The sequence below is a fragment of the Microtus pennsylvanicus genome, chromosome 7, assembly GCF_037038515.1.
Source record: "Microtus pennsylvanicus isolate mMicPen1 chromosome 7, mMicPen1.hap1, whole genome shotgun sequence".
In the NCBI taxonomy this organism is placed as follows: Eukaryota; Metazoa; Chordata; class Mammalia; order Rodentia; family Cricetidae; genus Microtus; species Microtus pennsylvanicus.
The window spans coordinates 38,306,703-38,328,464 of NC_134585.1; the positions used below are offsets into that span (position 1 = coordinate 38,306,703).

The 21,762-nt window shown below is 37.1% G+C and overlaps 1 protein-coding gene across 8 annotated transcripts in view; it reads left to right on the top strand.

The window, feature by feature from the left end:
• Window positions 1-21,762, top strand: part of Phf3 (PHD finger protein 3) — a 74,512-nt gene that overhangs the window by 25,195 nt on the left and 27,555 nt on the right. For 3 of the 8 annotated variants that reach the window (XM_075980551.1, XM_075980549.1, XM_075980552.1), the window contains 3 exons: window positions 6,339-6,500; window positions 12,660-14,382; window positions 20,164-20,473. In XM_075980551.1, coding sequence (XP_075836666.1) covers window positions 6,359-6,500; window positions 12,660-14,382; window positions 20,164-20,473 — 2,175 coding nt within the window. In that variant the 5' untranslated portion in view covers window positions 6,339-6,358. Of the gene's footprint in view, window positions 1-5,306; window positions 5,503-6,338; window positions 6,501-12,659; window positions 14,383-20,163; window positions 20,474-21,762 lie in introns of those variants that run through there. The other 5 variants (XM_075980556.1, XM_075980554.1, XM_075980550.1 and 2 more) reach the window with 4 other exon arrangements.

Sequence of the window (21,762 nt, forward strand, 5' to 3'; positions counted from 1 at the left end):
TGATACTCTGTCAGAAGGCTTAAGCACAAATTAATACCCTCATGAAGTTTATGTTTTATTTAGTTGTATGTGTAAAACCACCAAAGTTCCTTTTTGGGGTGTGGTGGTAGCTTTTACTTTCTAGGGGAAGAATACATTTCCTTTAGAAGTTTGAAGAAGCCTTTCTTGTTTGTCTCTGTTTTCTTTCATTTATGTTAAAGTGTATGTTAGTTCACTTTTTGTCACTATAGCAAATGTCTTAGGTAACCAAATAGCACAGGGAAGTTTATTTGGGCTAACAGTTTTGTAGGTTTCAGTCCAGTCAGTTGACACCTTTACTTTCAATGTGGGAAGCAACATGTCGTCCTTAGAATGTGTGCTGTAGCAAAAGAGCTTAGTTCACGTTTCGGGGGAGTGGGCTGAGGAAGGGACCTTCATCCCCAAACACCTTTCAAGAACACCCTCAAAATTACCTGAAGACCTTCCACCAGGCTCCACCTCTTCAATTTCTCCAGCCTTCCCTTAGAGCCTCCTGGAGACCAAGCATCTGACACATGGACAGTAGGGAACCAACTACGATCCAAGCTACAGCAGTTACAGAAGAGTCTAATTGGGAACTGACTCATTGAAATGAGACATTCAATGAATAAAACAGTTTATGTTTCAATAAGAGGCTGAGTCTTTAAATTTAAAAGCTTATTCCTATTTTATGGCAGCTTGATTCTTATTAAAGAACATCCTAAGCATTAGCAGTATACTGCATGGTTGGAAAGTCTATGTAAGGAATTAAGGTTTACTTTGACTTATAAGTAGTTGATTCTGTACTACTTGCTCACTTTTAAAATGCTATATATCTGTCAAGTGTTGTGCTGTTTAAAGTGCTGGAGGGTGCAGCGCTAGTTGGTGCAAGTTCTGCCCTCATGTAGCTTCTAAGTATAATTGTAAGATAATAGAGTTTTTCCTGCCTTGCTTGCTTGCTTCCTTCCTCCCCCAGCCCTCTCTCCCTCCCTCCTTCCCTCCGTTCCTCTCTTTCTTTTTCATTCACTCATATGTTAACATCATGACTGCAGTTCCCTCAGAAAGGAGCAGGCCTCGTAGGGACATCAGCCAAACAGCATAACAAGCTATAGTAAGATCAGACATTCCCCATAATATCATGTTTGGATGAGGCAACCCAATAGGAAGAAAACAGTAAGTGGAAGAATCAGAAACAGCTCTAGCTTCCACTGTTCGGAATCCCATAAGAACTCCAAATTACTTAGCAATAACAGACATACATGTAGAGGACCTAGGTCAGAACCCAATGGGCTCCCTGATCTTTGCAAGTCCCTATGGTTCCCAGTCAGTTAGTTGATCTGTGGACCATGTTTATATGGTGCTCTCTCACCCCTTTGGTTCCTCCGATCCCTCCTCTTCCTTCTCTGCAGGACTCCCCACACTCTGCCTAATATTTGACTGTGGGACTCTGTGTCTGCTCCCATCAGTTGTGGATGAAGTTTCTCTGGTCTCTGATAATTCTGCTAGGCTCCGATCCCAGGACACTGAAGGCAGGACAAACTAAGTCAAAAAAGTTTTTGTGGCTGGTTTGGTGTCCCAATCCCTCCATTTGATGCCTTGCCTGATTACCTTAGATGGCTGGTTCGGCTCTGTGTCCTCCATTACAAGGAGTCTTTGCTAGGGTTACTTTTGTAGATTTCATGGAGTTTCCATTGTACTGGGTTTCGACTTCATCCCTGAAATGCCTACCCCCATTCCAGTTGTTTCTCCCTCCTCTCTACTTGATCTCTCTTGTTCCCAACCCTACCTGCCCCCTAGTCTACCTGCAAAAGTCTAGTTTTTTTCTTACATAGTGAAAGACAGATTATTTGAGTGTGTTCTATTAAAAAGAATGTTTGGAGGCTGTGGAAGTGTGCCCTGCAAGCATGAAAACCTGACTGACTCAGTATTTTTGATCCTGTTATTTTTCTTTCTCTATGGTAAAGCACCATGACCTAAGCAATTTACAGAAGGAAGAGTTTATTGAGTTCCAGGGCAATAAGGATAGATCATGTTAGGGTAGTGGCAAGCATAGCAGAGGCACAGAAGTTGAGATTTCAACCTTCAAACATAAACACAGAGCAGAGCAAGCTGGACATGGCCAGAGTCTAAAAAGCTTCAAAACCTGCTTTGGGTGACATACTTCCATTAGCAGGCCACCCCTCCAAAACACATCCAAGTCGCACCATCTTCTGGAAACCAAATCCTCAAGTACAGGAGCTTATGGGAACCTTTCTCATTCAAACCACCACAGATCCACAGAATTTACATCAAAAGCTGGGTTGGGCTGGTGAGGAAGCTCAGAGCTTAAAGATGCTCGATACCAATGCTGATTGCTTGTGTTTGATCCCTGAAAGCCACATTATTAAGAAGAGAGAATAGGCCACTGCAAATTGTCTTTAGATCTCCATATGTGGGCCAGGCAATACACATGGTCATCACCTCTAGTACACAGGTAGGTAGGTAGGTAGGTAGGTAAATGATAGATGGATGATAAGTAGATTGATAGATGGATGGATGATAGATCAATAGATGATAGGTAGTTAGGTAGGTAGATTGATAGATAGGGCAAACTTTTAAAAAAGCTGGCTGCAGTGATGTGCACCAATAACCCAAGTTCTGAGAAGACAGAGAAAAAAGGATCCCCAGGGCTTGCAGTCCTGCCATTGTAGAGAAACTGGTTGGTTTGGCTATCTCCATCTTCAATGAGAAACACTGGCTCCATAATAATGTAAAAAAGCATAAGGAAGATAAAACGGCTGACCTTTTTTTTCTGGCCTCTGCGCACAGGTGTGCATACACATACCAAAACAAGAAACAACAAATAGTAGCCGTATTCAGGGAGACATGTAGTGGCCAACTTTTTGAAGATCATGGCCAAGTAAAGTACATTGTAACAAAAGCATACGAAAAGAGGTGGTTGGTTAACTCATTCATTTAAGGTAATTTGCTGTAAATTAATAATTTTGTCATGCCTAGAGTTGTTATATTTTTATAATAATTTATAACTTTTTACTTGTGAGTTAGCATTATAACAGGGAGGCTATTCAAATGAATTAGGACATTGATCTCCACATGATCTATCTTAGCAGGAAAGAAAAGCCTGAGCCGGGCGGTGGTGGAGCACACCTTTAATCCCAGCACTCGCGAAGCAGAGGCAGGCGGATCTCTGTGAGTTCGAGACCAGCCTGGTCTACAGAGCTAGTTCCAGGACAGGCTCCAAAGCCACAGAGAAACCCTGTCTCGAACCCCCCCCCCCAAAAAAAAGTCTGAATAATAAAAATAAAATGAAGGAGCTTTTAAGTATTCCCAAATCCCTCCCCAAAAGACTGCCAATCAAGAGTGTTTATCCCATCATTAGGCATCCTAGAATTGACCCGTGAATACATGTGTCTCTTGCATGTTTTTAGAAACATGGGGGAGGTACAAACTGAAATGAAAAATTTCAATGTGTATTTTTATATATTCCTCAGTTTCATAATTTTTAGTAAGCTAAAAAATGCCCTTTGGTTCATTGTTAGCTTTTCTTGTGATGTTTTATATTTAGATATTCATTTCATGAAATTTGTTTTAAGATGGTGTTTTGAAATTAGATTTTCCATATTTTCCGTAAATATGGTTTGCAGTTATATGATATAGAATATACCTGTCTTTTCTTTTCCCTTTCTATGCATGGAAGAATTGAATTGTGGGGCCTTTACTATTGAATTTCATTGTCAATACATGTTATTTTGAATTTATTTTTGTTTCAACATCTATATTTCACTTTTCTGTCCCTTTTATCAAAATATTTCTCCTTTGAGTCTAGATCACTATTACCACTCCTTAAGGTCACACTAGTAGCAATCATTTATCTTTTCTTTCATCTGTCAATGACATTTAATTTAATTGACCTGCTTTTCTGGAATATTTTTTTACTTGTTGTCTGGTTCATATGTCTCACTCAGATCTTTTTATTTTTCCAGATTGTTTGTTTTTATGCTTCACATTTTAAACAAGTTCTTCTATTTATACTTACCTTGTGGTATGTCACTTGATTCCCTAATTTAAAAAAATTAAAAACCTTTGTGATTCAGCTGTCAAGTATGCTTGTTTATGTGTGTAGAGGCCCAAGATCACCCTCATTGTTATCCTTCAGGAGCCATTAATCTTGTTTGACAGGAGTCTCTCTCAGTGAGATATGTATGAACATGCCAGTTTGGCTTTATCAAATTGTACATAACATACATTAAATTAACTCCTTCATAGTAAATTAGATTTTTCTTACTATTATGTTCCTAAATATAAATAGGGATATAAGTAATGCTGATAAATATACTTCTTACCTTTGTATCCCCTTTCAGTTTCATCATCACATTTAACTCTAGCTCAAAGACTTGCTGAGTCAAATAAGCATTTTTGTTAGTATAGTAAGTAGGTAAGGAGACAAATGTAGCAAGGGAGGTAGTGTTAATGGCTTTTCAAAAGGATTATAAGCAACCTGTCCCAAAAAACTGCAGATTAAGGCCAGTGAGAAATGGCAAATAGGGGTTCTTGCTGCCAAGCCCGAAGACCTCAGTTTAAAATCCCAGGCACTTAAATTGTGGGTTGAGAGAATGAATTGCTGTAAGTTGTCTTCTGACCCACACACTTTTGTGCTATGGTATTTACATACGCATTCACAATATGTAAAACTCATTAATTAGCCTTTGGATTTGAGTTACTAAATCTCCCCAACCATTGTTAGCCTTTTTTATTCTTATGGACAGTTTTACTTTTCCAGATTGTTCCCCTCCCCCTTTTTTTTCTCCTGATTGCAATATAAGGCATGTGCTTACTGTAGACATTTGCTGACAGAAAGTATAGGAAAGATTAAGAAACTAGACTATCAACTATTCCTTATCCACCTTAACTGTTAGAGATAATTGATGCTAGCAATCTGTGTTACATTCTGTAATGCATGCTTTGTATTAAGATAATTGGATTAGATTAAAGGTAAAGCCTTACCTTTTATAGAGAAGAATTAATACTACCATTGTTATATTTTCATCTGTATCTTGTCAGTCTTTTTCCCTGTCTAAATGTGTATGGTTATGCATTTCGTCTGTAAGACTTCTTGAACAAAGATTAGATGTTTTCTGGCCAACATTTTCTTCTCAATTCATTCTTTTCCTCTTTTTTTTTTCTTTTGTGGTTTTTGGGGAAAGGGTTGAAGCAGTTTTGTGAATCTACTCATTGCTGAATTGCTCTTCAAAAAGATTGTGTTATTTGAAAGTATATTTATTAAGAATTTTGTTCTCTTTAAATTTTAGGATAGACCACTATCTTGTTGAGCTCTTTTAAATGAAGTTCTTCTACTTGGATACAAAGATGAGGACTAGATAACCTCTTGAGGTTCCTTCTAACCCCTAGGATGAAGATAATAACTAACATTTGTATAGTACTCTAAAGTTTACAGAGTGAGTTTTCATACATCATCCCACTTGATCCTCACAACAACCCTGTGAGGTAGGTAGGACAGGTACTGTTACTCTCCTTTCAGAGATAGAGGAAACTAGTAGACAGGTTAAATGCCGTAGTCACATTTCATGTGCGTATTTTGCCAGGAATTTACATCCAAGCCATTTAATGAAAATAGAAACATTCTTTGTACAAGATTTCAGCAAGTGTGGTTTTAAGATTATTTATACATATTGACTTGTTAAGGTGGCATTTGTTCTGTACAGAAATAAACTTAGTAACAATGTGAATACTGTTAATATTTTCTTTAGTGACCCCAGACCTTTTCCATCCTTTCCTGAGTAAATGACTTTGTCTTACTGGTTAGGGGAAAGTAATTTAATTGTTGAACTACAAATATCCACTGCTTTCCTCTCCATTGGAAAGGGAGTACAGCTTTCATTTTCTTTTTCTGTCTGCTCTTCCTTCCTTATTACTTAACCATCTATAAGTTACCTCTATCATTCTCACTTATGCAGCATAACGTCTCAAGATAGAACACTTTTTTACTACCTAAGTAGAATTGAGATAATTGAGTATTCCAGGTATAGTTGCCTATGACAGTCTCAAGGGGCAAGCAGATGATAATAGAGCAGTAGTTGAGCTCAAATTGGAAAAGGTTATTGCTAATTCTCTGAGTAGTTACCTCACAGGAAGACACTTGTCAAATGGAATTGATGTGGGTGCTTGCCAGTAACAGTATCACATAGATTATCAATAGACTTAGATTTTTATGACTATTCAGTATCAGATTAAAATACTTTGATTTTCCCCATTGTACTGATTTTAAATTTATAACACACCCAATATTTTTAAAATTAATTTTTGTTTTTGTCTCTTTCTAGTTGTTGGTCTTGACGATATTATGGATGAAGGAGTTGTTAAAGAAAGTGGTAATGATACCATTGATGAAGAAGAATTGATTTTACCTAACAGGAATTTGAGGGACAGAGTAGAAGACAATTCAGTGAGATCACCAAGAAAATCACCTCGTTTAATGGCACAAGGTAATCCTCCCCAAGAGGTTAAGCTAGAAAGTCAGATGCATAAAACATGTGTTAGGTTACACACACTTGCTAGACAGATTATTTATTTATCCATCCACCTACCTATCTACCTACCAACCAGCTGATCAATATGGTCTCTTAACAGCCTAGGCTGATTTCGGACACCTTGTGAAGCTAAGGCTTGCTCTGAACTTCCTATCTTGTTAACTCCATTTTCCAAGACTCAAATTACAGAGGTATTCTAGTCATGTCTGGCTTGAAAGATTGTTTTTCAAAATGTATTTTGTGGTGTGTTTTTAAATTATTGTTTTGAGATTTTAATAGTATTTCTCCCTTCCCATTCCTCTATCCAAACTCCCAAATAGCCCTCCTTGATCTCTTTCAAATTCATGGCACCTTTTTCATTGATTGATATATATGTGCGTGTTCCTAAATATACAAATACTTCGTGCTCAGTCTATATAGTATTTCAGGGCTGACCATTTGGTATTGGATAAGCAATTGTTGAGCTCTTACCTGGGGAAGACTATTTCTCTCATTTTCAGCATTTTCACTTGTTCATAATTGTTTGTTGAGGTTGAGGCCTCTTGCACTTGCCCCTGTCTATATTAGCATGTCTGTTGTTGCTGCCCTTGTTCAGCTCATCTTTAGTCAGTCATATTCATGAGATTTTATGGTTGTATCTTCTGATATTACTAGGATTGCAATCTTAGAACAAACTCCCAGATCTTTGGGCTCTTTCCTCCCCCTCTTCTGCAATGATTCCTGAGCCTTAAGTGACACAGTTCTTTTGTAAGTGTAACCATTGGGACTGGGCTCCACGACTGTGTTTTGTTTGGTTGTAGTGGTCTGTAGTGGTCCTCATCTGTTGCAAAGAGAAGGTTACTTGAGGCGTGAGTGCCACACTTATCTGTGGATATAAAGTCACATACTTAGAATGTAATTAGGGATGATGCTGTTTTTTTGTAAAGTGGTGGTTGTAGGTTCTACTGCAAGATCCTTGGCTTCACTAACTAGTCCTGAGTTTTTAGTACCAGACATAATTACCTTCTTGTTAACTGAGTCTTAAGTCCAATTAGAGAGCTGTTTGTTACTACCAAGTTGTGTGTGCCAGTACTGCATCCTTAAGGTTATGTGCTATGCTGGTTGTTGATGTGGCTCATAGCTGTCATAACCGGGTAGTACTATTGGTTCCTTGTTCCCTCCTTCAGAAGCTTGCACAGCACCATCTGCTATTATGAAAGCTGTTCCTCAGAGAGGAGGCGTTCAGGCCAGTTCTAGCTCAGGGGCCTCTGAACCCTGTGTCTCAAGTGCATGGTACACCTTCAGCAATAGGGACCTACCTTCCTCTGGGTGGTAACCCAAAGTAGTAACAGTAGGCTATAATGTTCTGGGAGTCTCCCGGATAACCCTAACAACTCAAAAAAGGGATTCTCAGACCTTGTGTTAGGTGTTTTGTTAGATTGTCTTTGGTTCTGGGAGGGAAACTTTTATTTAAACTGTACTTTTATTTAAACTATGTATGTATACTTAAAAAATATTTTTTCACAATTTCACAAATGCACATATATATGTTACACATTAGTCAGTCACCTCTCCCCTACTATCATCATCATCTTAGTCCTTTCTGCTGCTGGAAATACTTCTTGTCTTCTTGCCTAGTCTTTTTCCTACTTTAATGTCTCTATTTTTGTATCCACAGCATTTAATTCGGGTTGCTTTCATGGGCATGGGTGGGGAATAATTTATGTTAGCAAGGACAAATTACCAAAGGAAGTGATTTGAAAGTGATTCCATTCACTTATTAAGATGTTTTTCTCTGTTTGTTTGTTTGTGTTTCGATGTGTGTGTTGCATTGCTATATGTGGGAGTCTTGTAGAATCTTTCCCACTATATTTTAAAAAATTTCATAACATGAAATCTTGGTGTTTGGTATGTTTTGTTTATTAAAGTTACCTAACACTGATTAGTTTCAGAGTCTGGAAACTATTGTTCAGTCCTGGGGGTTTTTCTAAATTTCCTTTACTCATTTTCATTTGTCAACTCTTGTATTCTGGAATGTATATCTGATAAAAGATGCTGGCCTTTTATTTTCTTTCCTTACATTTTCCTATCTTATCTTTTTTACTTAATCTTTTGAAATTGTTTTATTTTCCTCTGACTTTTCTGTCCTCATGTTCAAATATGTCTTTGTTTTGTTTGGGGAATGGCTCTGATGCATTCTTCTTTTTTTTTTTTAGTGTATATTAATAGCTTTTGTCTTTAAGTGCTCATACCTTTTGTCTTTAGGAAGATAATCAAAATGTTTTAAAGTGTCTCATTTCCTTTAATAGTTTGTTTTCTCCATTTTGCTTTAAAAGAGAAAAGGAGTTTTAGTCTTTTTCATTTAGAAACCTTCCTTCCCTCATTTTGTAAATATGTTTTATTTAGAAATTGCAAGAAGTCAAAGAGCTAAGGAAACTTCAAATATACAGAGATTTTGTACATCACAGGGTTCGTCACTGGCTTCTGCCAGCAAGATTCACAGCATTAGGTGGAGTTTTCTTGGGTTAGTGAGTAGGACTGCTAGCTGAAAGGACCGAAGTCATTTTGTCGCTATACTTGTTTCAGAAGTAGAGCAAGTGCCTGCTATCACAACGACACAGTGAGGGAAAGTGGTAAGGGTCACTAAGTCAGAAGTCAGTGTTTCAAAGAGGTGTGGAAGGAGATTGGGAATGCTAGAACAGAGGAGCAATACTTGTACAATCCCATATTTCTAAATATGTTTGACTCTTGACTCTTGATCCTGCTTCAGTGAACAAACACTGGGAGCTTGTAAGTATGTGGGCTGTATTTATGTATTATGTTCTTTGAGAAACCTCTCAACAGAATTCAGGTTATTTCTCTAGTATATTGGCATATTTTGATACCCTGTGAAGACAGCTGATGGGAATATCTCAAAACTTTCAGTATATGTAAATTCTCTTTGTCTCACAACTATCATCAGTGTCTCGTATTTATATTCCTTAACTGTGACATTACTAGTCTAGAAAAACCCTTTCTTACTCTAGGGGATAAGCCATCAGTTTTGGGCACGATGTTGGTGAATTTGCTAAACTTGCCAGTTTATTAGTGTTTGTTTCAAGGATACTACTTCTTCTTCTTCTTCTTCTTCTTCTTCTTCTTCTTCTTCTTCTTCTTCTTCTTCTTCTTCTTCTTCTTCTTCTTCTTCTTCTTCTTCTTCTTCTTCTTCTTCTTCTTCTTCTTCTCCTTCTCCTTCTCCTTCTCCTTCTCCTTCTCCTCCTCCTCCTCCTTCTTCCTCCTCCTTCTTCCTCCTCCTTCCTCCTCCTTCCTCCTCCTTCCTCCTCCTTCCTCCTCCTTCTTCTTCTTCTTTCTTCTTCTTAAATTTATTTTACAGTCTGGCCACAGTTTCCCTTTTTTCCTCTCCTTCCCTTCCCTCTATTTACCTCCCCTCTGCTACCCCCCCCCCATCCACTCTTCTATTCAGGAAGAGGCAGGCCTCCCATGGGTATCAACAAAGCATGGTCTATCAAGTTGTGGTAAGACTATATGCACTTCCCTTGTACTGAGGCTGGGCAAGGCAACCTAGTATGAGGAGTAGGTTCCCCAAAGCTAGCCAAAGCATTAGGAGTTCCATAAGAAGACCAAGCTGCACAATTGTCACATATATGTAAAGGGCCTACGTCAGTCCCATGCAGGCTCCTTTTTTGTTGGTTAAGTCTTTGAGTTCCTATGAGCCCAGGTTAAGGGATATTACGTCTTAATTGTCTTTTGTTTGAATTATAAAATTTGTCATTGTTTCCTCTTGTTCTTCATTTTCTGTGGATTCATATCTTTTCAAAAAGATTCTTTATTGTAGCTAAGGAAATAAAGGTTGTTATTATAATTTCTTTGAGATACATGTGTGTTTGTGTGTGTATAATATAATAATAGAAATTCAAAAAGGCAGTTTAGAGAAGCAAAAGTAGCTTTATCCTTCACTTAATAGATAAGTTTGCTATTAGAAAATAATATTTCATTCGGATACCTTCTGAGTCAACTGCTGCTCTTCTTTTTTTGCAACCACTTCAAAGCCAAAAGGTTTCTTTTTTTTTTAATTTACTGTTTTTCAATGGTTCCATTTCATGGATGTATAGCGTTCAGAACTTAAATGTCTTCTGATACAGAAATAAAATTTAGGGAGTTATTTTAAAAATAACTGAGCACACAATGAACAGTTCATAATACATTAATTAGTGTTTTAATTCTGATTTTATCTTTTTGTGTTGTATGTGCTTATTTGTGGGTGTATGTATTCACCAGTTGTGTGAATATGAAGGCCAGTTGTCTTTCTCCATCGTCTTCTACCTACTGTTTTGAGTCAGAATCTCTCAGTGAACTTGAAACTCCTTGATTGAACTAGGTTGGTTGGTCAGTGAGTCCAAGGGGTCTAGTCTCAACAGCCTGTCTTACCTCCAGCACTGGAATTACAGACTTCCTTGCTCATCTTATATAAAAGAGGTTGAGAATCTAAACTCAAGTCCTTGTGCATGCATAACAAGTACTTTTTTGACTGAGCTATCTCCACAGCCCATAATTTTTAAGTTGTAGAGTGTGTCCCGAATGTCCAGATAATGTGAGGCCTGGAGGGAATAGAAAGGGTCCCAAAGACTGGATGACTGTGTATAGTTTATTTTTCAATGGGACACTGAAGAACGAGACTGCTGTTGTGTTACACCAGGGCCTGGAGTGTCACCTGGGATTGCTGCGGGTGGAAGGACATTCTTTAGTAGTTTCATCCTCCGACGATAAGCGACAAGTTGGGGGAAAAATTCAAAGCAGTAGCAGAGTAGGATTTTATTTTGAACTTTAAAAGAAATTGATGTGTTCATGTGAATTTGATTTAGAGGAACAAGATAAGTATAGTTTCATGCTTCTATTTTGAATTTTAATTTACAAATTGCTTTTCTGTTTAGTGAATTTTTAAAGTTTTGTTTTTTGTTTTTTTTCCCCCCAGTTCTTTTTACTGTGTGTTTTTCCTTTCTCTAAAAGATTTGTATCAGACTCAGGGGAAAGGGGGAAAATCAAATTTAATAGATTCCACTAGGAGCACTGTTAAGGAAGTTTCTTTACTTTTTTTTTTTTTTTTTGGTTTTTCGAGACAGGGTTTCTCTGTGGCTTTGGAGCCTGTCCTGGAACTAGCTCTTGTAGACCAGGCTGGTCTCGAACTCACAGAGATCCTCCTGCCTCTGCCTCCCGAGTGCTGGGATTAAAGGCGTGCGCCACCATCGCCCGGCGTTTCTTTACTTTTTTAAAAAATATTTTCCTTATTATACATTTTTCTCAGATTAAGTTACTGATTCCTTTAGCAGCAGTCTGTATATGGTACACTGGTATAAACTTTAATTTCTTCTTTAGGAATAGTGTAGGGACTGGAGATGTTTGTAGGTAACTCTGTTTTAGAGTGCTTACCTACCTAGCATGCAGAAACCTGGGTTTTAGTTGTGCTAACAGCCTATTAAGTCTCAGCTTGTAAAAGTGAAGGCAAGAGGATCAACTTCAAGGATCATCTTGGAGTTTAAGGCTAGCCTTAGGCTATAGGAGACTAGTCTCACTTAAAAAATAGCATTAAATTAAAAGGAAAATATATTAAAATGGAAATTGGAAGTCTTTAGCGGTTATTTCTTGAAACAACAGATATTGTTTAGGATACATGGTTCTATTTGCATTTAAGGCTTTATTGGTATTTGGGCTTATAATGGCAATTGGACATAACTTGGTTTTATATAATTAGAAATATTTGCTATTTAGGAATATGAGGTAATCTGTCTTTAAGTAGTTATTAGTGGTAATAGATTCTCATTTTGGTTACTTTGATTTCCATCTTTTACTTTGTATAGAAAAGATAATTTCAAATTAGATGAGTCTGAAGTTTGCATTTCTATTTCTTCTGTCAGAATTCAAGAGATTCTGATGAATGTAGTTAACATTAAATTATATATATTAATGTATATATGATCATCATGAGTAGCTATCAGTAAATTTTTGCTATTTTGATAAGGTAAGTTTCATAGTTCAGAATGAAGAAACAATATATTCTAATCTCTACTGAAATAAAAGCACACAGCAAATAGCTAAGTTTTTATTTTATTTTTATTTTATTTTTTTCTCTTATGATAGAACAAGTAAGAAGTTTGCGACAAAGCACTATTGCCAAGCGTTCAAATGCAGCGCCTCTAAGCACAAAAAAGCCATCTGGGAAGACTGTATCTACCCCTAAAGTAGGGGTGAGACCGTCAGAGAGAAGTCACAGTAAAGAAGAACTTCACACATCTCTGAAATCTGAATACCCCAAGGAGAATAGAAGGAGTAGCCGGCATGCTGAGCCAGTCAATGTGGTGCCAGAAGTCTCAGCATCTTCTGTTGACTCTTCAGTGTCGCCTTGTGTTGAAATGAAGGATGAAACTGAATTGGATCCCAAGCGTACGTGTGATAACCAGGGGGAAGTAAATGTGCCATCTCATGAGTTAAATTGTCCACTTCTTTCAGAGACTTGTGATAGTATAGAAGAAAAGAAAAATGAAGTTCGGATAGAATGTAAACCTAAGAGTGATCGTAGCCCATTGTTTAAGTTTTCAGATAAGGAAGATGAACAGAATGATCTTGTTTCAGGTGAAATGGATGACACTATTGAAGATAGGGGCACAATAGGTAAACTTGAACAAGAATTAGAGGAGATAAAGCTACCCTGTGAAGATGACCAGATGACGGAGGAACCTGTATCTTCTGATGTGTCTAGTGACTCTGTCTGTACAGATAAAAATAAGACAGAAAAGAATGAACTGGCTGAATGTAATTTGGAATTGAAGAATACCGTAGGTATTGTTGATAAAGCTGAAGACTGTCTTCCAAGAAGTCAAATGGAAACATCAGGATATTGTGAGGACATGGGATCTAGTGATGTTCAATTGCAGAGTACAGAGTTTAATAAATCAAATTTGGAGGAGGTTGATACTTGTGCATTTGAACCAGAAACTAGTACTTTGGAAAACACTGTTTGTGATGTTCCTGACCAAAATTCAAAGCAGTTGAATATTACTCAAAGTATTAAAATAGATTCTCATGAAACAACAGATCTTCAGGATGATATAAGCGGTTTAGAACCCAAAAATGTAAAATCTAAGCACTTAAAATCTACAACTCATTCTAAACAAAGTATGACCACAGAGACTCCAAGAAAAACTGCTGCAGTGAAGCATGAAGTAGTTCATAGCAAAACTAAATCTAATGTCAAGAGTGTGAAGCGAAATGCTGACGAACCAGAGCCCCAGCATGATTTTCAGAGGCCGGCCAAAGTGAGGAAGGGACAACTTGATAAGGAGTCGAAGAGTCTGAGTTGTAATTCTGGGGTTAAATCTATGAAAAGCCAGTCTCATTCTGTATTGAAAAAGGCCTCACAGGATCAAAATGTAATGCAAGTTTCCAAACCTTTAACTCATTCTCTTAGTGATAAGCTTCATGGTCACTCTGGCTGCTCTAAGGAGCCTCATCACCCTGCACAAACTGGACACTTGCTGCATTCCAGCCAGAAACAGAGCCATAGGCCTCAACCACAGGCACCAGTGAAAGTCACTAGCTATGTGAAGGATGAGCATGAGCATCCAGGCAGTGAGCATCTTAAGGAGGAGGATAAACTGAAACTTAAAAAACCAGAGAAAAACCTACAGCCTCGCCAAAGGAGAAGCAGTCGAAGTTTTTCTCTGGATGAGCCTCCTTTGTTCATTCCAGACAACATAGCTACTGTAAAAAAAGAAGGGTCAGATCAAACCTCCTCAGTTGAAAGCAAATATATGTGGACTCCCAGCAAGCAATGTGGGTTTTGTAAAAAACCACATGGCAACAGGTGTGTGTGCGTGTGTATATGTGTATGGGTGTGTACACTGAGAAGCTTGTAGGATGAGGATTGAGATCGGTGTGAGAACTTTCTAATATGAAAAGAAATTTGATATACAAGACTTCTAAAAGCCCCATACCAATCCTGGATAAATGATAGGAACCTGGAGCCACTGAATTTACAATCAGATCATCATAGGATATTTTTTAAAAGCTTAGTCTGACCAATAGCTGATGTGCATGTACATGTTTTATCATTGTAACCAGTTACGATTTAATGTCATTGCATCTGATAAAATTCAAAACCCCTATGCTAATCAGAATTGTCATACTGCCTCAGGACTGGAGGTTATCTGTCACATTATTTGACTGCAGAAGAACTAGTAATAAAGTGTGAAGGTCATAATGGAATTGCTAGTTTTCTTTGAAGCTGTTGTTTTTTTGAATGATGCACTTTAAACCCAACCACTCCCATTTCAAACCAACAGATTTGAGCTGGGAACTAAAGTCAGTAGCAAAAAAGCAACCGTTAGATCACCTAGATGAATTTTGTATCTGTTATGGAATAGACTGAAAATGTTTTTGGAAAGTTTTAGTAGTTTAAAGAATTTGTGAGTTGTAATCTTTGAAAATTTTAGAGTTGACTTTACCACTACTATTATCATAGGGTTGTTTTGGACTCCATTTCTAGTAGCGAATGACAATGCCCCATCCTCAGTGTTTCTTCATTTACTTTGAGAAAGTACAAAGAAAGAATGAAGTTTCTACTATAGTTGCTACTCCAGATGGTGCTGAGCAAGTGTTCACGTTGCTGTTGGGACTTCTGTCAACAATTATACATTAAAGAGAAAACGTGGACAAGTAAAATGACAGTTACCTTTCTACTCTTGTCAGCTCACATAAGAAAGACACTGAGTTTAGAGAGAGGCAGTCAGTAATTGATGTTGTGTACATAATTTCAATTGGAGAGGAAAGGGGAAGTTTTGGGGTTGTTAAACCAGATTTTATGCCAGAGAGTTGCTTTAATTTTTTTTGTTTGTTTTGAGACAGAGCCTGTAGCAGAGCCTGTTTTGAAGCTCAGTATGTAACATGTGCTGTCCTTGATCTTGGGGTGGTCCTCTTGACTCAGCTTTTATGTACTAAAATTGTTCATATCCTATTTTAATGTCAGGAAGTACTTTTTTATAAGTAAAAGTATTTTCTTGTTTTTCTAATGTTTGAATATAATGCTACCTTTATCCCAGTTACATACTTCTAATGGCTTTTATGTTCATGATACATTTACATCTTCTAAAGGAAACTTACTCTTCAGATCTCAGAGACTTAAGGATTAAATTGTGCTTTTTCTTGTCCTTTTAATAAAAGCCAGCCCTTTGTCTCAGTATCTTCCAAAATTCATGGCACTGATGTGTTTACGAGTCATGGCTTAGAAAACTTAGCAACAACTTTGGCATAAGAGTTAGAACCCTAGTGCAGTATGCTACAGTTGCTTTTTAATAGATAAATTTTGTCTAATGACCTAGTCTTCAGGAATCTAGCGAAGCTCTTTAGTTTAGTGGTGGCTGTCACTTCATAGCATCAGCAGTTAATTTTGTGAAGGTAAGGTTACATATTCTGCTTATACTTTTTTTTAGCGTAATTTTTGAACCTGCCTTATAAAATATGGACTTTATTTGCTTTAGTCTGGAATACAGCTTAGAATGTTAGCTGTGGGGACTGGGATGTTGACCCTCTATAATTGATCTTGATGATGTACATTGGAAACAGTTTCTAAATTAGTTCTTCAGACACCTTCAATAATTTTTTTCAGTCTGTGAATAAAGAAACCTAAGTAATTGGTTGTTTTTTTTTCCTTATATATTAGCTTCACCACTATACTGTTACATTATCCTTTCATTCATTGAATACATAAAACATGCTTTTCAGTTTGTTATTTTCCACATTTAATGTACATGTAAAACTATAGATTTACTAGGAAAGTATGTAGAGTGTCTGATTTTATATATTAGTCACACTTGTGACAGTAGAGTTAATCAGTATTTTACACAAATTGCAACTTGGGTTAGCTTCTTATACATATGTCCAGTTGAATATTATGGTTTGTATGAACAATTCTTCAGGGCATAATATCCTAACTTTTTTTTTTTATTTATTTTTCGAGACAGGGTTTCTTCGTAGCTTTTGGTTCCTGTCCTGGAACTAGCTCTTGTAGACCAGGCTGGCCTCGAACTCACAGAGATCCGCCTGCCTCTGCCTCCCGAGTGCTGGGATTAAAGGTGTGCGCCACCACCGCCCCGCAATATCCTAACTTTCTTATGTCCTAGAGACAGTAGTTCTTTTAATATAGTGCATTTTTTCTTAAATTTATTTTCCTGATGCAGAAATGTATCAAAATTATTCATATTACTTTTAAAATAAGACCTTTGTTTATTTTTACTTAAATATGAATTTAGAACCTTTTAATTAGAAGGCATTTTGAATGGAAGTTTTCTTAGTCTCTTCCTATTATCTACCTTGGGTTTCTCTTTCCTCCTTTGTTAGGAAGATGTTTTGTAACTTTAATTTGTAATGCATTTTCTTGACCCTAATTGTATATTGGACAAAATTTCAAAACAAGGAGCAAAAAGTCTACTTGACAACATTAATTCATAGTGTTATATTCAGAAAAGAACACTTAGTTCTGAGGACATAATTCATTAGAATAAGTAATTTTGGTTTTCTTATTTTAAGTTTTGTAGACTATTTTTCTTCGCAGACTAGGTTTACTATTAAGGAGATTTAATGTTTATGTGAAATAGATTCTTCAGTTTAGAAGAGTGAGTTTATATGTAGTGACAATACGTTCTGGGCTGTCACTTCTATTACCTAGGGAACTATAGACCTAGTAGAACTAGTAGAACCTGTAACACCTTCAGTGTTAATTTGTGACCCCACCACTTTTTATTTGTTGTTGTGACTGCAGATGTTCTTGGAATTAATTCTATAGTTTACTTTAACAACTGAAGTTTTCTGAGAAATTTTTTTCTGGCTCATACCAAAACGAATTAAAATTAGAAATAGTTGCTTTCTATTATTTTTCAGTAACTAATTTTTGTCTTCTGTCTGTATGTGCACATATAGTAAGAAAAGACAGTTATTGCTGCATTTTTCCACTTACTAATTCATACTGATTCACCTGAGTTAACTGATTTAGAAGCTCTACATGGAATTTATTTTTACACAGAAACTTACTATTTTCCGTAAAGAAACCTCTTGTTATTTAGAAATTCAAGCATAGGACAAGAAATGGAATAATAGTTGTTCATTGCCCCACTGCTACAGATTCTGGGCTCTGCTTCCTAACTCTGCCCCCTTGTCCTTGTGTCTTTAAAGCAACATGATAGCCAGAAAGAAGGAAAGGTCTCTCGTCTATCCATCTCTAACCCTCTTCTCTCCCGTTTCCTGTTTATGTCCTGTCTTTACAGAAAGTTTTTTTTTTTTTAAGTTCATGGTATTTAGAAGTTTTGACTTTAGAAATTGGTGTTAACAGTTGTAATTGACTATATTAGATTTCTCCCACCCTCCACAACCCCAGATGGTGGCTGGGAGGTTTTTTTTTTTTTTTTTTACCATTTTTTTTGTTTGTTTTGTAGAATTTTTTTTATTTTAATGCATTGTTTTTAAAAGCAAACCTAAGATCACATCTTTAGATGACATGAGATTTGTTTCAAAATATGTCAACATTTGAGTGTAGGCATTTCCAAAGTAAACTTGAAATCAGTTATGATGAAATAATTAGATAAATTTTATGATCATAGGTCAGTGAGATGGCCTGGTTATGTGTCACTTTACAGTGTTGTGTAATCTGACATTTAAGATGAAACCATTGTAGACTTGCCTTGAAGTCAATGCAGCTGTGGTTGTAGAAGAGAAGTGACCACCAGTTTTCTTTCAGAATCTCAAAGCTGTTTATATTAGACAGTTGGTTTCAGGAAATAGCAATGTGTGTGCTTCGTATGGAGTAAGGAAAGAACATTAAGGTATTAAAAATTAAAGAATTCTTCAAAATCCCTACCCTATGGAAGAGCTACATCATTTGAAACATCACAAAACCATCAAAAATCTCAAACAGAAACTTACAAATGTTACCGTGTTTAAATGCTCTCTCATCTTGTGAAGAAAGGTATTCTTTAGTTTTTCTTTTTTTTTTAATTTTTTATTGAAAAAAAATTTCCGCCTCCTCTCAGCCTCCCATTTCCCTCCCCCTCCCCCCACTCCTCTCCCCCTCCCTCTCCAGTCCAAAGAGCAGTCAGGGTTCCCTGCCCTGTGGAAAGTCCAAGGTCCTCCCCCCTCCATCTAGGTCTAGGAAGGTGAGCATCCAAACTGGCTAGGCTCCCACAAAGCCAGCACATTTGTATCCTTATTTTTCAAACCAAGAGCATCATAGGGAAAGTGAAGGTTGACAGCACTGGCAGCAGACACAACCATTGAGGATGAGTGGCCAGTTGTACTAGTCTCCTTAAGACTCAGCAGGAGTTGGGCAGACAGAAATCACACAGGATAAAGAATGAAAAGTTACTGTAGATGAATGGATGGGTTTGGTACCACTTTTAAAACACCTCCCAAATGTTCGGATTTTGTTATTTCCAACATGAAAATAGGAACTTAGGTGTTTTTAGAGTTGGGTCACTTCACCTAGGCTAATTTTCAGCATTCCATCTGTTAGACCACACATACTTTAAAAGGAGTAGGGCGTGTTTGGTGGTGCCACAAAGTGCTAACATGATAAAAGGCTATCCCTAAGTCTTTCAGATACCATGAATTGCCAGAGTGAAAGAGGAAAAGGGGATGAAATCTGAATATCCAAGTATGCTGATAATATTGCTGCTTATGTGGTCATGTCTGATTTGCCACTTTGTTCCTAAGTAGTTGCAAATATTCTTTAGGTGAATGACCAGGCAGCGGTGGTGGCACACACCTTTAATCCCAGAACTCGGAGGCAGAGGCAGGTGGATCTCTGAGTTTGAGGCCAGCCTGGTCTACAGAGTGAATGTCAAGACAGGCTCCAAAGCTGCACAGAGAAACCCTGTCTCAAAAAACCAAAAAATAAATTTAAAAAATTAAATATCACATCTTTAGGTGAATGACAATTTTTTTTTAATTAAAACTTCACACTGGACTTGACTACTGATTCATGAGTAGTCAAGGTAGAATGCAATAAAGGAAAAAAATTTCCACATTTGAAATAAAACCTAAATGTGAATGCATCTATGTTAAGATAAGAGTATTGTTTTTGGGAACTGAGGTGATAACCTCAAACACATGGGCATTGACTAAGATTCATTCCCAAAAGTAAACAGATTTCTTCAGTTGAATCAGTTTGATACTTTGGACCAGCATGAAGAATGATTCAGGTTACATACTGGCTAGTAAGAATGAAAGAGACTTTCTTCTATGGTTTTTTGCTTTTTAAACATTTTTTTAGTCAAATCCCCTAGTTTTCTGTATGATATCAGCTCTAGGGTGGATTGAGGATCTCACACCTCGCCCTGCTCACTGTTTCTGTTTTTGCTTGGTTTTTATGGTGTTTTTGTACTCCGGGAGATTAGTTTTCACCTGAAACCGACTTGTGTCCTCATTTCTATCATCCCTTAGTGTCTTCTATCCATTCTAGAGAGGAAACTCTCCTGGGATGTTCCTTCAGAACTTGCTTCGTGTTGAACTGTTGCATACATGGAAAGTAGGAGCAGTAGTTAAATACTGTTTTCACTTGAATATTGATTTTAATAAATTACTTTTCTGCTCCCCTCAGGTTTATGGTTGGCTGTGGGAGATGTGATGACTGGTTTCATGGTGACTGTGTCGGGTTAAGTCTTTCCCAAGCGCAACAAATGGGAGAGGAAGACAAAGAATATGTTTGTGTAAGATGTTGTGCTGAAGAAGACAAAAAGACTGACATATTGGACACAGATATTTTGGAAGACCAAACTACATTTGAAGCCCACAGTGAAGAGAAAACCATGGAGTGTGAAAAGCTCGGGTCATCGAAGCACATGGTAGCCAATGATAAAAGCAAATACATGAATGATAATGTAAAGCACAAGGTCAAAATTTTAAAACGGGTAAGCTTTCCAAAAAGTACATTTATTATTTCAGAAGCATTATATGGACCTAAATGAGTTTCAAAAACTTCTCTTTCGCGCTTATTACAATGTACATCCTTATTTTTTCATAAGACTGAGTCTTTTTGGGGGGGGCAATTTTGCTGAAAAGTAGGGACTTTGGCATTTTCAGCTTTTTTGTGCTAAGCTGTAGTTTTATATTTGATTTTTTGTTTTACAGTGTTTATGTGACTGTATGACTAAGTACAAATTATGTTTACAGAGTTTTTGAAACAACTTTTCAATCTAAATACTGATTTTTTTTAGGTGAACCATTTTGTATTTTCTTTAAGAATTAAAAAAAAATGTAATCTTTGATCTCATTTGCTTGGAAGTCACTCCTCCCACTTCTGCTGTTAAGCTGTAGACTTCTAAAGGTTTATTTTCCCTGATCTTTTTTATCCTTTATTTATTTATATATCTATTTATGTATTTATTTTGAGGCGGGGAGGGGGGTTCTCTGTGTAACAGCTCTGGCTGTCCAGGAACAAGCTCTGTAGATCAGGCCGGTCTTGAACTCACACATAGCCACATGTCTCTGCCTTCTGGGTGCTGGAATTATAGGCATGCACCACCATCACCCGGCCCTGATCTGACATTTTAAACCGCCTTCTAAAAGTATTTCTTAAACAAATTCTAAAATATATATTTAAAAGAAGAAAAATATAAAGGGTGTATTGTTCTATCCAATTTTTCTTTCATTACCAGTGATTTTTTCTTATTCCTAATTTATAGTAGAATCCTGATGAGGAAAAAAATGTAGTGGCAATAAGTGTATATGAATAAGCAAGTGTCTTCTAAAAGACAAAACACTTATTTTTAGAAGCTGAAGGAAGCACTGGAAGCCTTTGGTCTAGCCATTCAGATCTGTTAGTAAGCCACACATTGGGGAGAAGCTGCAGCTTCTGTTTTCAAAGGATGGTGAGGGAGCACAGCTCTGTTAGAAAGGTCTGCAGTTGAGCTGGCATCGAACTCTGCAGTTCCCGAGCACAGCCAGCTTTCTACTGTGCAGGGAAGATATTTCACCAGACCCTGGGCGTCTCGTGATGGCCTCCTCCATAGTTTACTGACTCAGCTCTGCCACACACTCCTTTTTTTTTGTCTAATTTTGGTTGATTTCCATTTTGTCAAATATTTTTGACATTTAGCATTTCTGTCTGACAGGATGTTTGGAGAGTTAGATTTTCTTGGTTAACATAAAGCTAATTGACAATATGGCTGAGTGCTATATTAGTGTTTTATAGTATGTT